This window comes from Vitis riparia, chromosome 10, assembly GCF_004353265.1.
Source record: "Vitis riparia cultivar Riparia Gloire de Montpellier isolate 1030 chromosome 10, EGFV_Vit.rip_1.0, whole genome shotgun sequence".
Taxonomy (NCBI): Eukaryota; Viridiplantae; Streptophyta; class Magnoliopsida; order Vitales; family Vitaceae; genus Vitis; species Vitis riparia.
This window is the reverse complement of record NC_048440.1, coordinates 16,985,758-17,003,593: the sequence shown is the minus strand read 5'-3', so window position 1 is coordinate 17,003,593 and position 17,836 is coordinate 16,985,758. Positions and strand designations below refer to the sequence as shown.

At 35.0% G+C, this 17,836-nt stretch overlaps 1 protein-coding gene across 1 annotated transcript; it reads left to right on the top strand.

Moving 5' to 3' along the window:
- Positions 1-1,725: 1,725 nt before the first annotated feature.
- LOC117923363 (uncharacterized protein At4g18490) lies at positions 1,726-11,260 on the top strand. Its single transcript, XM_034841621.1, has 16 exons — positions 1,726-1,798; positions 3,521-3,584; positions 3,996-4,122; positions 4,495-4,677; positions 4,818-5,609; positions 5,961-6,146; positions 6,221-6,343; positions 6,507-6,647; positions 9,130-9,324; positions 9,429-9,612; positions 9,757-9,824; positions 9,913-9,952; positions 10,085-10,249; positions 10,559-10,669; positions 10,765-10,849; positions 11,014-11,260. Exons 2-15 carry the CDS (start codon positions 3,521-3,523, stop codon positions 10,819-10,821), a joined length of 2,436 nt encoding a protein of 811 aa, XP_034697512.1. The 5' UTR covers positions 1,726-1,798; the 3' UTR covers positions 10,822-10,849; positions 11,014-11,260.
- Positions 11,261-17,836: the final 6,576 nt, after the last annotated feature.

The following is a 17,836-nucleotide window of genomic DNA, read 5'->3' as shown; positions in this document are numbered from 1 at the left end:
TCAAATTTGTTTTATTTAAAGTAAACAAAACCAAATGTCAACAATTATAACCCGTTAACTAGGGTTATAGAAATGTCAACAATTATAACCCGTTGGCTAGGGCCATAGAAATGTCAATAATTTTAATCCGTTGACTAGGATCATAGAAACCAAAGTCAAACACTTCATTTTATTATTCATACTTATAAAACAAAATATCATATCTTTAAATTTTTCATTTTTCATAAACAAATAAAATGCACTTCATTTTATTATTCATACTTATAAAACAAAATATCATATCTTTAAATTTTTCATTTTTCATAAACAAATAAAATGTTCAAACATATTTTTTATACAAAACATATATTTGATCATTGCATAGAAATAAAAATAACATTTTTACACATTTCAAAATATAATATAAAAAGAAAATTATTTCCTTTTATAAAATCTACATTAAATTCCATTACCTTGAAGAAGCACTCAAAATTTTGAAGAATTTAGCTTGAGAAATTTATTCCTCATCTAACATAATATCATACACAATATTTATTATTGATTATTTATCTAGAGATATAAGTTTGACAATCCTAATAATATTTATATAGTTCTCAGTAATTCTAATTAATTTCCTATGTTAACATTATTAAAGATAATATTATTTAATTTCAACTTCCTAAACAATAATAAATTAATTTAATAAGTTTCCAAATTTCTATAAAATTCATATTCTTCCTAATTTTATCATAACTATTTATTCATTTATATACTTAAATTAAATTAAAACTTGTACAAAAACTATTATTATTATTATTAATCCCAATATTCTCTCTTACTTAACAAACTACCATGTACTTTTAACGACTCCAACAACTCCACTTATTATTATTATTATTTTAATTTATTCCACTATCACTCTTTCACTCTAACAACCCCACCAACTCCACTCATTATTATTATTATTATTATTATTATTATTATTATTATTATTTTTAATTTATTCCACTACCATTCTTTCATTTGGCTCTCACGGTTAGATTATTTATTATTTTTCATTCTTCTTTTCTTCTTCTTCATTTTTTTTTTTTTTTAAGTTATTGCAAAAACCCTACAATTCTTGTTATTACTATTATTATTATTATTTTCTTTTTTCAATCTAAAGCCTCCACGATTCATTTATTTATTTTCTAAATCTAAAAATTTCTCTTCTTCCACTAATTTTTCATTTATTTATTTTCTATTTAATTGAAAATTTCCTATTTTCATCAATAAATTAATTTGCATTAATATATTTCCAATCTTTTGGTATAAAAAAATTAAATAAACAAACCTTAATTTAGATTAAGATTTCTAAAGTATTCAAATCTAATTAATGAATATAAAATACTAATCCGATGATTAAAATCTTACTTGAAAAATTGATTTTCAAACCCTAAATCTCTAAATCTTCAACCTTATATTTTTTGATATTTATAATCTTCGTGTAAAAGGATTTTTTGAATAAAGAAGATAGGAAAAAATATAATTTATACCTAAAAACTTTTAAAAGCGAAAAAACTTTTATACTCTTATTAGATTAATTAATTAATTTTTAAATTACGATTTTACCCCTAAATTGGGTTAGGGGTATTACACCTTGTGTTTTAACATCAAGTTGCCAACGTGGCAGCATTATACGAGTGTAACATCAAAAATTGGAAGCCCTGCCTGTCCAAGTAGCCACCCCCAATTCAGCTCCCGCCTCTATAAATTTCAAAACTATAAAAATTGGGGGCATTCGAACACAGATCACGCAGTGACACCATTGCAGGACCAGGTCTGAGATTCATTTCATTCTTCAGTTTGCTCTCTCTCTCTCTCTATATCAAATTAGGTCATGTGGTTGTTAACCAGGTGGCTTTGTTTATGTATGAAAATTTTGTTGACAACTGAGATTGTTTCTGTTTCTTTTGTGTACGATTATTTTCAAAGATTAGTTTCTGTTGAATTGAATTTCGGATTTGATTTCTGATCTTGATTTTACCAGCTAATATCTTTGATTCCAATGGCAGATCAGCTTACTTCAGATTGCTTTGTAAAGTCTAGGCTGCTGATCTTTAATAGTTGTTTTGGTATGAAAATTGAGCATTATGTTGCCGTTTTGTTAGATTTCATCACTTACATTTTTTTTTTTTGGTTAATTCACTTTCATATTTCGTTTTTGATTCATTTTACTAGCTAGAACAGTTATTTTTAATTTTTAATTTTATTTTAAAAATAGGAAATTTCACAAATTCTGCAGATCAGTTGACTTCAGTTTGGCACTGTTGGTAGGATTCACTTGATCTTGTTTTCTTTGAAGTGTATAGTTTCCAAGACTTCTCTAATTATTGAAAGAAGTATTATCATTTTATTTTGTTCATTGCTTTGCCTTGAGTGCCATTGGTAGTTATTCGTAATCATGTGAGATTTGAAACATTTTTGGTACAATTTCTTTGTCATTAATTGGATTCTGTAGATGATGCTCTTTTCTTTCTTTCTTCTTCTTCTTCTTCTTCTTCTTCTTCTTTTTCTGTAGTCTGATTTGGAGTTTAAATTTCTCTCATTTAGCATTCTCTTTGTCAAGAAATCAACTACTTCTTGTGTTGACTTCATGTTAATAATTTATAATTTTCAGCTTATTCTTCATGTAATGCTTAAGCTTTTCTGTTTTTTATTGTTTTAATTTTTTTATTATATTATTATTTGAGACTTTTTGAGAGTTCTTCTGACTTTCTTTCGATTATCTTTGACATCTTGTATAGGATTTCAAGCTTTTCTTTTTGTGGAATGAACTTCTCTTACACTTTGTGCTCTATTACAATGACGTGACATGCCTTATTTCTGCTCTATTGCAATGAGGAAATTGAAGCCAATGTGAACCTCATGTTTTAATGGCTGCATTGTATCTCTTTAGTTTGTCTTTATAGGTCCCCATACTAATTGAGTGAAGGAGCATTTCTCCTTCGAGATCCGAAATTTCTCTTCTTTCTCATCTTTACTATTCTTAGTTCTTTATTTTTCATCTTGGAGAACGTGGGTTGGGTTCTTGAATTGCATCAATGGAGCCTAGACAAACATTCTGCTGTGCCAGCAGAAATTTTAATGTTACTAAAGATAAAAATAAACTCATACAAAGGTATATAAGGCTAAGAGAACTTGAGCCCCTCCTGATATCTACATCCTAAACCTTGAGTCATCCTTTATTAGGTGTCTTGTACTCTTGCATCTCTATTTACTACATAGAGTTTTTAAAAGCTCATCTCAATTTCATAACTTTTTCTCCTCATCACCTAAAATATTATGAAGGTATACTTAAACATGTTTTCTTATTCTATATTCTTTACAAAATGAATATGTACTAAATAGGAATTTGAGATATTTTCCAACACATTCTAAATGCAAATCCAAACTGACTTAATTGAGTTAATAGCTAAAACGTCTTATGATCTATATGGAGTTGCATCTAACCAACTTCTAGTTGTTTGTGGAGACTAAGCATATGAACTTATCTACACAGATGGCAGAATCAAAAAAGGAGGCTCCTTCATCTGCTGATCCAAAACAGAAAACTCCATTGCTAGGTATTCCTTTCATTTCTCTTCAGTTAAGTATATATTAAGGATTTCCAAATAAATGTTTTACAGTCCCTTGGTATCTTCCATGATCCCTTCCCAAACCAAACATGAATCTTTCAATTCATTTGGCTCTCATCCTCAATTACTTCTGGGAAATTCCCATATATTTTTGTTTTGACCGTAATGAGCCGGTACTCTCTTCTTTGTTCATATTCAGAGGACTCTTCAGACCAAACATATGTAAAAACTCCAAAGTGGCTTGGTGTATGAGGATCTGTTCAGCCAGCCTACACTTTTTGTTGCTATTTAGGCCTTTGGATGTAGCAATGATTTTGCGTTAAAATTCTCTAGATCTAGTTGTTCCCAAATTGAAGTGAATCATGTAATGAGTGAGATTATATATTCCACTTGTAACAGATGAGGGAATAGGAAAGGAATTTCTCAGCTCCTGGAAATCAATGTCTGTGGCAGGAGATGACACTATGGACTTCAACTTTGAGACAGGGGCCAAAGGCAAGACGACAGCATTTAACTTCAGTAAAATGTAAGTTCTGCTAAAACCTTAGGTTGTTGCAATTTTTTCTCCAATTTAATATCTCATCTGAAAAACCTTTTGAATTTTGTTAAAAGAAGGGACACATATCAGGTTCCGTTTAGTCAAATTCTGAGTATTTATTGCATAAACTGCTTGAATTTTCTTTGCTAGTTTTTTTGTCTCCTCACTTTTTCACTTCTGGACTTCATACACTATTGTGCTCTTCCTCAGTGTATGTGGCGAACAATAAATTTTATGACTTGTGAAGACCAATCTGATATGTGTCTGGGACATAATCATGCTCATTCTCCAGTTCATTGAATGTATCACTCATATAACTGCGTCACTGCCAGGGTACTCATAACACAATACTTTATGTAGGGATATGGACTTCAATCTTGATGGTGATTTTGGCAAGATATCATCCTTCAAAGTAGATATGTCAGACCTTGATTTCTCACCCAAAAAGACTGGGAAATCCAAGGAACGATCTGGAGAAGATTCTGTCAACAGAAATCATCAAGGAAAGCAAGACAATTTTGCATTCTCTTTTGATTTTAATGAGTGAGTGCATGAAAATCTTGTGGGAACTTTTGAAGTTCTTTATTGCTTTTATGGCATATATATGACATTTCAGAATTTATAATAGCAGGATAAGTTAGTGTTTTATCTTTGAATATCATAATTTTTCTTCTTGGTTTCAGCTTGGATACTTTCAATTTTGAACCAGGCTTAACAAAAGCAGAAAAAAAATCTAGCAAAGGAGTTTCTGCAGATAAAAGTGTGTGTCAAGACAGCAGAAGCCCCCTGGCTGAAGATATTAGTGCATTTGTCGATGGCATAGCCATGAAACTTCCTGCATGTGAGATGGCTACAACTTTAAAGGCAGACACTTTGGTAGGTGGCCTTGGGAATCTTGATTCCATAAATGATAATGGCTCTTCAGAAACTGCAAATTTTGAAAATCAATCTTTGTCAAACGAGGCAAGAACTTCTATGGAGAAAAAAGTAATGATCACTGCAGAAGAAAGTGACAAACAAAGTCAACCATCAGCGAAGGCAATTTCTGCAGATCCATATGATCATCGGAGAATCCAGGACACACCTGTTGAGTCTGTATCCAAGAATGAAACTCATGTTACTGTTTCAGAATTGCAGACAAAATTTTTTTCCCTGGACCCAAAAGTAAATAACATATCAGGTGGAGAGCAAAATGTTAATACCAAAATGATAGCTGAATCAAGATCTAATCATGAATGCTCACAGTTTGACAATTCACCTCCACTGCATATCACCACATCACAGAGCAATGACACTGAAAGGAACAAAATGGGCTGTGGTGATCACGTTCCAGCAGAAAATATAGATGGCACCCAACCAGAAAAATGTGATTTAGATCTTGAAGATATTCTCTTGAGGAAGGCTTTGCATGATACCAAGGCCAATAGTGAAAACAAGAATTCAACCTTAGAGCTTACCTTGACTCCATTGAGCAGGTCACCAATCTATAAACTTTTAGCTTAATTGTCACTCATTATCACCCTTGTTCTGTTGATTTAATTCTTGAGATTATATTTGGAATGTAGTATTAGGATAAAAATTAATTTTGATTATACATACTTTAAATTGCCTTTGACTGATGACTGAAGTCAGCGAACATATGTTTCTGTAGCTGTAATCATGGTTATGGATACAGATCTTGGTCTCACCTTTGTTTTTTTTGTTGCCATCTGATAATGAAAGAACATTTATGTTCAGTGATTCATTAACTGTGTTGAGGGAAACTGTTATAAAGGGCATGACATATGAATTCCAATATTAGTTGTTCAGTTGTTTATTTGATGCAGTGGACACATGATGGACAAATTAATACCCTTGAAAGAGAAGGCAACCGGAGCCATTCGGTCAAAGTATTTCAGGAGAACAGAAGAAACATCTCAGTTGCATCAGGCATCGTCAACTCAGACAAAAGTTCTCTCACTTGGAAGCAAAAGGATTGATGGTGAACATTTGATTCCTGCAGATGAAGAAAGGTAGCTTATGCGTTCGATAACAATTGCCACTGTTAGTGTTCAAATGACACTCTGTCCCATATAATCTTTAACAGGGAGGATGCAACAATTGGGGGCAAATTGGTTGGTCGTTCAAGTTCACAAATCACAGAATTAGCAAAAGGTGAACCTGTTTTTCTGGGAAGTGAAAAGAATGTCCAAGATGTTAATCCTATCAAGTGAGTCATCTCCATGGAATTTCCATTCTATGCTAGGATTTTACATGTTGACTTCTTGTTAAACTTATTTTCACCCTGGAAATAGGACTGCATCAGTGAAGTTAGAAGCAATACAAGAAGTGTTGTGTTACTCAAATGACATTTCCTGTGTAATCTTCAACAGGGATGACCTTGATGCTGTTAGAACCCAAAGCAGGATCAGCAAACTAGTAAGTACTTCAAGGCCATGCGTTCAGGAAGTAGCAAAAGGTGAAACTGTTTTGCTGGGAAGTGAAAGGAGTGTTAAAGATCTTAATACTTTCAGGTGAGGCATCTAGTATGGTTTGGATTTCTGGTGTACTTCTTCGTTTGAGAAACAGATATAGGTCATTGGAGTCTAGAAACAACACTTTTAAGTGTGATTTTGCATGGCTTTCAACTCCAGAAGTGGAATCTCAACACTTCTGGGTGAGGCATCTCTAGCAGGATCTGTCATTTTGTGCCTAGGGTTTTAAACTTTGGCTTTGTGTTAAGTTATTAACCACACCATTAATGCCTCAAACATGAAATGTCTGTATTGAAGGCACTATTTTAGATTTTGGGTTTAAATTTCAGTCTCCAGAAGTAGAACCTATTCGTTTGTATCTGTGGAAGTTTCAAGAATTTTAAAGCCATGCATGTACTTAATTAATGTGGAAAGCATATTTCACTACATTTATATAAACTTGTGATGCTGATTATATATATATATATCAGAAACTGAATAGATCTTTTTTATTAATTAAAAAAATAAAGAAGAATGAGACATCCTTCCACAATGTGCAAGCTTAAATTAAGACAAGGGAATAGATTCATTTACAAGGAACAGAAGAAGTTACAAAAAGTGAAGCAACATTTGAACAACAATTAAGTAGACTCAAGGAGGCACATAATGTCCAACAAAAGATACCAATTGCTTTGCTCTTCTTTTAGCCAACCCATTTGCCCCCTGATTAGCCAAGCAAGGAACCCATCGAATGTAGCATCCCAACTTTGTAAAGTTATCGAATATTTGGTGCAACTACCTATCAAGGCTCCATGAACCTCTTTCCTTTTTAGCCACCTATGAGATAACAACTGCAGAATCCCCCTCCACCACAAAGTTGGACTAGTCCAAAGCTTTTGCTTGCACAAGGCCTTTCAGAAGCTCTACAACCTCAGCCTCAATAGCAAAACTATCATCTGCAGGGTTCGCATATGCTTTAATTACTACACCTCAACGATCTCTAATCACTCCACCAATCCCAAGTTGCCCTCGGGTGCCCAAAGAACATCCATTAATGTTCAATTTAACCATTCCTTCACTTGGTGCTGACCATACTTGAGAGGTTGACTAGCATAAAAGGTGCCAATCTAGCAGAGTATAAACTCAATTGGATGCCTGGGAAGGTCTTGCTAGTATTAGCCCAAAGGGAGGATGAAAAGTAAGATAGGTCCCAAATCACATCCTCTGTTCTTAGTATCATAAAAATCCTCGCATTTCTTTCCCACCATATCGACCAAATCAAACTAAGGTGGTGTTTGTTTTTTTGGCTTTTTGCTGAAAGCAATTTAGTTTTAGAATTTAGGTTGTTTGTTTTTCTACTTTTTCATGACTTATTATAAACTTTTTACTAAATAGAAAAAGCCAAAATATGTAGCTTTTTCTAAATAGAAAAAATAACATATTGGTTTTTTTTACTTTTTAATACTTAATAGAAATAAAATACTACAAAAACAAACAACCTAATATTTAACACTATTAAGCATTAAGGTTCTATTTAGAATTAAGTAAAAAAACAAATACCACCTAAGATTCCCCAAAGAACCTTTCCTTTTGCACGATTCCTAAAGTCTTTGAAGAAAATAATCATCATATTGACCACCAAATAGTCTATTTCTTAAGAAACTGAAATTCCTGTGAGGCTGAATAGTGATCCTGATAATTTTCTTAAGAAATAGAATATTCAGTTTCTTTGAGGAAAATAATTTCTCTACTCTCTTTATATCTTTTACTTTTTATTTTTTTAAAAGTTAACTGAAAGAGAGTCAATTGGCAACAATCAAGTGGTGTGGTTTAGTCTATTGGTCCTTTTTTGTTTTTTTTTTTTTTGGTAAATTTATAAGTAGGATCCATTGCTTGGGGATGACAATAGACATTATCATGATGTTGAAAGAGACACACATATGGATGCACGGTTGGCCTTTTTGTTTCCCAACAATTTTCCCATTGGTAAAGTTCCATCACCCTTTTCTGTTACTACAATGCATGCTAATCATAAGAAAGAAAAAAGAAGATTTTGACTTGATCAATGGATTGTGAGCTTTCATGGGAGATCATTCATTGGATGTACTTTGAGTCTGAGCCAAGCCTGCTCTACTGTATTTGATTATTCATTTTTGTTAAAACTGTGTGTCCTTCCATCTAGTACACAAGAATTTTTCTGTTTTTGTTTTGATTTTCATAGAGATTTACTGTCATTGGGGATGTATTCAGTTTTTATTTTTTTTTATTTTTTTCTGTAGTATACTCCAGTTACTTTTCAATGTTGTGAACTAATAAATCTCACTAAGGTGTTCAACTACTGCATCCATTTCCCAATTTATTTTGACACCTCTTTTCTTCTTATTGCATGTCCTCATTTCAGAACTTCAAATTAATCCATGTTTCCTCTTGTAGTTATTATTTTCCTTATATTCAAATTAAATAAGTTCTTTCAGTCATTCAATATGCTAAAAATAATCATTGTTCAAATCTCATAATATCAGGCTGTCTGAGTTTCTTGCAGCCTTCAGGTTGATCCTTCCAGCTCAATTAAGCAGATAGCTAAATCTAGTACCCATAAATGTGTGAATCCAAAACCTGTGGTTCTAAGCATGGGACCCATTAAAAACTTGAAGACAATTTCTGTTGAAGGAAACAAGCTTTCAGGAGTTAAAGACCTTAACAGAACACCCAAACCATCAAGTTTGAAGATTTCAAGGTTTGATGTGAATTTAACCCCTTTTATTTATTGTTGAATGTATTGCTATATGTGGAGATTTTGGGACTCAATTTTGTAATGACTCAATTTTTGCCTTAGTGTAGGGCTACAGGAGCGAGCAATATTCTGTCAAATTCTACATTTGGGAAGGAAATCAAATCATTGAGAAAATCAGAACAAAACATGAAATTACAAGGAAAGACTGCATCCAAGATGGTGCCTTCTGTTGACACTCTGAAGAAAACACCACCAACCTCATCCTCATCTTTGAAGCGGAAAACTTTAGAGGTGCATTTTTCTTTCCTTCTCTTTTCTTTCTTTATTTTTATTTTTATTTTATTTGTTGTTATTTTTTACTTTTTGGATTTAATTCATAAAGAATTCCCTCAATATTTTAAAGCTAACTTGTATTCATAACAAGCAATTCCGCAGGAATCAAATGCAAATGTCACTACCTTAAATCCACTTAAACGCCTATCTGAATCACCTAGTGAAAGCAGGTCCTATCATACTGTTTATTTATGTGGTCTAATTCATTTTTCTGGATTGTTCCTTTAAATAATGCATGACTTTTTCTTGAATTTCCAGAAATTTCAAGGAAGCTTCAGAAGTAGTTTTTAAAGAACAGGTAACCTATTGCAGAAGCATGTCAGCTTGTTATTTATCATGGCTGCTAAAATTTTTATAAAAACAGAGAGGTGAAAGCTTATGTCAGTTATTATTATTATTTTTTATTTTTTGCTTTGGTTCCTGTACATAGGTTTGCAATCAAGAGAAACTTGTAGATATGAATACCAAGAATGTTCTGACCTCTGTGCTTGATACTCCTCGGGAGGTGAACATGTCTGAACTAGAAATACCTTTGGCAATGGAAAATGATCTAAATGTTGAAAAGGCTGAAGCATATACAAAGGATCTTGAAGATGTAAGTAAACTACAGGTTTCACTTGATTATTTATTTACTATTAATTGAAGTACATATTCTCTTCTCCTCAAAGCTGATCAAACCATGACAAATACACGAGTCCAAAAAATGTCACAAGTGTCTTAAAAATTGTCTACCTGAAAGCTGTCTGGTAGAGTGATCAGAATGTTTAAAGGAGCAGTTGTTAACTTGCAATTGAAAAATATTATTGCATGGCATCATGTTTATCATTTAGTTTATTCATAAAATCCCAGTATATGATACAGACAATCTAAAGTACTATGGGAAGGATGCTATTGTTTAATGCAGATTTGCAACATGCTGAAAAAGAAACATGAGGAGGCCAAGGAAATATTGGTTCGTGCAATTGTGAACAACAATAACCTGCTGATGGTTAACCATCCCATCTATGAAGAGAAGATATCCTTCCAATTATCTTTGCTGTTATATGCTATTCTTCCTCTTTTAACTTTATTGTGATGTAGAACAATTGCATGTTCCTTCACAAGTAAAACATTCGTACAATTCAGAAATTTGCTGCCCGAATCATGTCTAAGGAGCTTCAAGTGTGATCTGCTCAAGAACAGTTGTCAAACAATGGTAAACAGCACACTCCCTCCCTCCCCTCCATATATCTATAGAACATTTATGTATTCGTGTATGAGATATATGAGTTTTTGCACTTTGTTTTCATAACAAATGATTGATTTTAAATTTACAATCTGTTTGGTTCACTTGGATATGTTTCTTGCTGTTAATTTCAGGGACTTGCTATGTGTTCTTCATGGTACCACAGTGGATTCACATAGCTTGAGCTATTGGCACCACATGTAACTGTAATAGCAGAATTACTAAAAGAAACCTAGTGAAAAGGTTAATAAAGGATGACCTGCAAGCCAAATCTGAGCCTGCATCTGGTCTAGAACCCAATATACCACAAAGGAGCCATATAAAATGCTATGCAGTGATATATGAAAGTAAGTTTTCTAATAAGATGACAATTTCTGATTCCTTTTAGGTGGGCTTTTGACAGGGATATGAATTAGACAAATGAGCCAGTCCAGTAAGACACTGGGATTTTTCTATTTGATTTGAACTGCATACCCTTGTATAGAATAAGACCTTTGATTTGATTGTGAAGAGGTGGTTGAGGCATTCATGAGGCACTGAAGACAGCTATGCTGGCCCGCTAGTCTTTGCTAAGGAGATTCTTCCTAAGATCAGTATAGAAAATATTATAGACGACACAGAAGTTAACTGGAAAGGGTGGGGCTTGTTTAGAAGCTATAAAGTGAAGAAAACTGAGCTTGGATGTTAGTTAACAGTAATGGGGCAAATTTTAATAGGGGTTAGGAGTGGTCCGGAATAAGCCATAAGAGTTGTGGCTGTCAGATCCCCCTACCATAAGGGAGAAATTTTAGAGGGCTTCTCCATTATAAAGCCACCTTTCAGCATTCTCGCATATCATACGTATATTGCCAAAGCTGTGACGAGGCAAATCACTTGTTGTATAGGAATCGGGGATTTCATTGAATCATAGGGTCTTAGGTCTCCTTTTTACTGACAAATTAGTTTAAGGGGTACCACAAATATTGATTTAAACTGGTTGGTATTTGTTTTTATTATCTGAAAACCAGTCATTAAGAGTATGACAAGAACAAACAGACAACATAACTAGACAAACACTAGATTGTGCAAATTCAGGTCCGCCTTCCACCCACTTTCATTAAGAAATGGAGATCGAAGCACTTTTTAACCTATATAAATCAAAACCCGAAGCTTCAAACTTCACAAGCAACTAATTTTTCAAAACACCACAGCCCAAATGGCTAGCTTGAAATTTAGTGTGTGCTTGATCCTGGTCTTGCTTTCATTTTCAAGGCACGAATCCCGATCTACTCCACCGATTGAGGAGAGGAACAACTCAACCGGACCATCCCAATCATTGGTTAAAGGTACCGAGGAAGAACTGAACTCAGGGTTTGGAAGTCAAGGGACAAACAAAACCTGGTATAAGCCTGCTCGCACGAGTCCTGGAGGACCCGACCCTCAGCACCACTCCAAAAATCAGTAGCAAGGAACTCTTGGCAGAGGTGGTTGTGATGTTTTGGCAAATGGAAGTGATTTGTGGTATATTATTATGGCCTTGCCTTTCGTGAATGCTTGTATTACCGATGCTAACTCTATTAGAAGTTATGAATATCGAATATGGTAATGCTACTTTTTTAAGAATGGTTGTGGTGCTGAAGTTTTATTGCCATTTATTTTTTATACTTCCGAGCATATTAAGAATTGACTATCGCTTTCATGCTTAAGTTTAGTGCATGAAAAGGAACATTTGGTTAGCATCAAACACTTAATTTATAGTTAGACAATTAGCCCATCATAGTTATCGATAACAGATTCGTAGTGCCCTACCAGAAGTGACTATTGATAACATAAAGAACTCAGACCACAGAATCTACCCTCACCTTTGACTTCACTTTTCCTAGAAAAGAAAAAATTATGTGGGCGGCTTCCTAAAGTCATTTTACATATAAAATTTATCAAAGCCATTGATCAGGATCAACAAAATTCTCGAGTAAATCACTAATCATGGATCAAACATTGAGATAGCTAAGGGCGGCATTGATAATTATGAGCAAATGAGACACACCAGTGACACCACCACACAACTCCCTATGCACATATAAAGCATACTAGAGAAGCATTTTTCTTTGTTTTATGCGTGGAGCACCATCAACATGAAAACAAAATCACTTCCAGGTACTGCCAACTTAGATTAATATTATATGGAGAAGCAGCCAACTTAGATTAATAAAGGCAAATTATCTTTTGCACTTTTTAACTGTTAAGCATAAGCATTTTAATGAGAACCTTTTTCATGATTCACCGGTTGAAGGCCAAGTGGGATGTACGAACCCACTAGAAGGTTCTGGCCACTGTGGACTGATGAAGGATTTCTTTTATCTTTAACTTAGCTATCCCATGGTTCCCAAGGTTTTGCATGGTTGGGGTCTCTACCCGTTCTATATGTGATCTTCAGAAGATATAAATAGAAAAAGGCATGCTACAATTATACTTCTGATCACACAATATTAAGAGCTCGCTATCAATATTGGGCTTTAGCCTGATCAGTTTGACCTTAATTAACGACAGGATTGCATGCCCAGCAAACTTGGCTAGCCCGGAAAATGCTCATTATCTCTCCTTTTGTTTTTGTTTTTTGCTTTTTTACTTTGCAATGCTCTCCTTCTCCCTCTTCGGACAAGATGAGCACTACTACAAATGAAACAACCCATGGTTTTGGATGTTTGTTGCCTCAACTTAGTGGTTTTCTCCACTTGTTATGGTGTTGCAGCGAACTTCTTCAAATTCTTCTAACCCGACTTCTTAAAAAGATTTCCCTCTGCCTTAGGTTTCTTTGTTCCCTTTGACTTGTGTTTTTATTGATGGAGGTGGCACGACTATCTTGTAGTCCACCAAACAGTTTGCTACAGTCATTGCAACAGGAAGGTCGCACACCCCTTGCCTTTTGCAATTTAGTTTGGACTCGCCCCTATAACCCAAACATAAGGTTAAACAATCTGTCTTCCTTAAACACATTTTTGATATGTAGTATCGAGGAATTGAACTCCTTGACATACCCTCGCATAGAACTAGTGTGCCTTAGTCTCTTCAAGGATTCTTGAGCCAACCATGTGGTATTGGTGGGTAGGAATTAATCTTTCAATTCCTTCTTAAGAGTCTCCCAGGTGATGATCTAGGGCCTTCTTGACTTAGTATTATCCTTGGCTTTGGTCCGTCCCAATAGCTTTGTATTACTAGTAAGGTACATATTGGTGATAGTGACCATCTTTGTCTTGAGGATTTGAGCAGCTTTAAACTATTGCTCCATATCCCATAAGAAGTTCTCCAACTCCTTGGCATTTCGGTTGCCATTTAAGCCCTTCGATTCTAGGACACAAACTTTGGAAGGGGCTTTCAAACTCGATGAAGTTTCTTGCAGCATTACCTTCTTGAGAATTGCTACGTCTTCCTTAAAAGATTACCATGAAGTCATCTAGCAAGGCTTTGATGTCTACTTTCAAACTTGCCACGTTGTCCTGAATGAATTTGTTGTGTGGAACTCCTACAAATTCCATTGTACCAAGATTTCTTCCTTGGTGTGGTTTGCCTATAGGGACATAGTGCCCTTATCACCTTACCATTCTCCTAACAATTCTTTCAATCGCGAAATCCTTTCTCTTAGGGGTTTCGTAGCACTTCTTCCAAACATTCCCTTGTTGGACTTTCAAACCAACTATCACAGGCACAAAATTTCCATGCAATTTTTCACGTCCATATATATGTGCTTAGAAGCCCTCTAAGCTAGCCTACTCTAACCCACATGAGATGACAACAAAAAATAACCCACAAGACATATGAGATTACAAGGCTCAAGTCCCAACTTGTATTTTATTTCCTCCCTGAATAATAATACAAGGCATAGCTTAGCAAGACCCTCACAATAAATCTAGTGAGTTTATGCTTATGCTTCTCCTCTCTCTTTACTAAGAGGCTCTCCAATCCTCCTTTTTTATAGGTGTGGCACCACTCACTCCCTATTTGACTAAGAGTAAACAATCTTAGTTCTATTCAAACAACAATTACAATAAAAAATTGAACTCTACTCAAACTCAAATTGCAATCCCATTATGAATCCGACTCTGAGCTTTCAAATGACTTTGCCCCATTCCTCATCCATTTGAAACTCCTTATGTCGCTACCTCTTGCCTTTATCGATGTACCAACCCTTCAAGTCTCTGATTTGTTGTGCAACTCGTCTTTCTTGGGCTTGCCCTAATGCTAAGATGTCTTAAGACAACTTGTTGCATGCATCTCTATGTAGTTCATGTGCATGGCAAGCCCTCTCTTGGCCTGAACATCTAGATCACATCCATGCTAAGACAACATGCTTCTACATCTATCTTATTGCTACTATGACACCATATCATGGTTGAGACCTCTCCTAGTGCAACAACGAGTCTTGATGTCGTGCTCATGACTCTTTATCTCCCCAAAAAAGGCATTGCCCTTTTGTATAAAGCATTAGGCATCCCAAGCAGTTGGCTTCATTGTTGCTACATTGCTATACCTCATCTAAGTCCATCTTGATACTACAACAAGCCATGGCATTAGGCCCATGGCTCACCAAATCACCTCATTGCTAAGGCATTGCGCTTTTGTGCCATCTTGTCATTGTCATAGGTCACTCATAAGACCAAGGTGTTGTCCCATAAGGCCTTGGTGTCGCATATGCTTGGTGTCAAGGAGCTAATAATAATATTGTACTTGAAAAAAATAAAAAGCAAAACATTGTTCCCCTTATCAAATGGAGAAGCCAAATAAAATCAACAACACCAATCATTAATAAGTTAATTTGGCTTCATAATGTTTTAGGATTTGGAATTCAAAAACTTTATAGCCATGAATTCATTTTATGATAGATAATTAAACCACTACATGTATTACGTCAACACTTTTGCATATTGCATAAAATTATCGTCTTTCTAGTAAAGTTAATTTCATTCAACAAAATTTCATGGAATTCATCCAAGTTGGGTTGGATCCATATGTTTGCACTAACTTTAGTAAGAGAGTAGTAAGTAAAAATAAAGGATATCATAGAAATAATGGATTAACCCTCAAATTATGGACACAGAAAGGAAATTGACTAGAAGCAATTATACTGTGTTTGTCTTTTACATAGGGTTATTGACTACAAAATTTAATTATTACTATGGGTTATTTCTTAATTTATGATTTTTCTTTGAAAATCTAAGATAAAATACGCACTTAATTAATTTGTATACATGCTCACCATCGTAATCCAAGTCCAGGTCTTCATCATGGATATGCCGTGGAGCTGATCTGGTATCTCTATCCAGCAGCATGCAGAACATATGAACGTTCGGCCAATCAGCAAATTATTGTAATTAATTCCTTGCAAGAGATCAACAACGGCCTTGTGCAGGGTGAGGCACGTTTGGGGGGACTTTATTGATGGAATCCATTGATAAAAAATTGGGTTGGCCAATGGACTTTTCCGTTGGCATCAGCATTTATGGAGGTTTCCATCGTGTAATCAACTCCTTTTTAGAGACCTTTCCGGCTTATTACTCGCTAGAATGACGTTGCATTTGGATTAGACCAAGGAGGGCCTTCGTGTGTCGTTTTTGCTTTCAAAAAAATCAACACAGCTTGTCCATATTGTCGAAACCTCCATCCAATTCTCATGAATATTCATGCATTCTGCTAGAATGATTTTAGCCCCAGGCAGCTTGAACAAGACAAGATCAAATTTGGACACAAGTCAGCTCGTTTGTTTGGGAGCTAATAAAGAAAATGCTATAACTTGGAAGTTTGTTGAAAGCATGGGAATGGACAGTGGGGAAGAAGAGGCAACAGGCCAAAAAATATGCGTCTCTTCCGCGGCGAAAAGGAAATCCTTTGTGGAGGGTAACCCTCCATTACTAGCAGCCCGCCCCTGGTTTTCTATATTACAAATGATAGAGATGGTGCATCGAATGCAGGAGGCGATTGGAGGATAAAGATAGAGAAAGAATTCAAATTGAATGAGCTAACTTTTAATGGGTACACCTCAGACATCCGCATAAATTAACTATTCAGAAAATTTGTTTCTTTTGATATGAATTAATAGGTCAATGACATGGGCATGTCATACAGTTGTTAATCACATTAATGCATGTCCACAACCGCCTTATAGGTTCAAAGATAATATTGTGCTATTCAATTTGGACTTCCTTTAGCTCCACTTTGCTTCAAATAAAATGAAAGCAGCCGCCCATCCCCTAGCTATATATATCCGACCATCCTAACCTTGAATTCATAAACAATCTTTCTCAAATCCTCATGGCAAGATTAAGCTTCTGGGTGTGTCTTATCTTGATCTTTCACTTATTTTTGAGCTCTGAGCCTCGCCCTCTCTATCCGCATCCGGAGAGGAGGAGCCCAAACCAATATGGTGCGGTACTGAAGGGTGCTAAAGGCCATTTCAAAATTAGTTGGGAAAACGAGCTGGAAACAGACCCAATCCAGTACCAGCCCGCGCGAGCTAGTCCTGGGGGACCTGATCCAAAGCATCACGTTTAAGAGTCCTTGGAAGGATCTTCCAGCAGAGCTAGCTGCAGGCGTTCTGCAAGGATTGGAATGTAGAAAGCTTTTTGTATTGCTACTGCTAATATTTATGTACGTTCCGTGGATGCATGTACGGCTGGCCATTTCCTAATGGTTGAAATGCATGCATTTACTAAATATATGAAACTCAATAGAGCAGTATATATAATAAAAGACTCTAATTTAAATTTAGATATTGCAAATACATATAAAAGCCTTGCCAGAGAGGATGCATGCAGCATTGATCTATCTTAATTGACATTCTTCTGTGATTTGAACACATCGATTTTGATGTAGAATATACCGGGAATGATATCTAAATTGCAAATTTGCAATGGCTATGCATTCTAAACCTGGAGAGGCTGAATCAGAATAACGAGATGCAAAGTTTTATGGTGGAAAATGAAA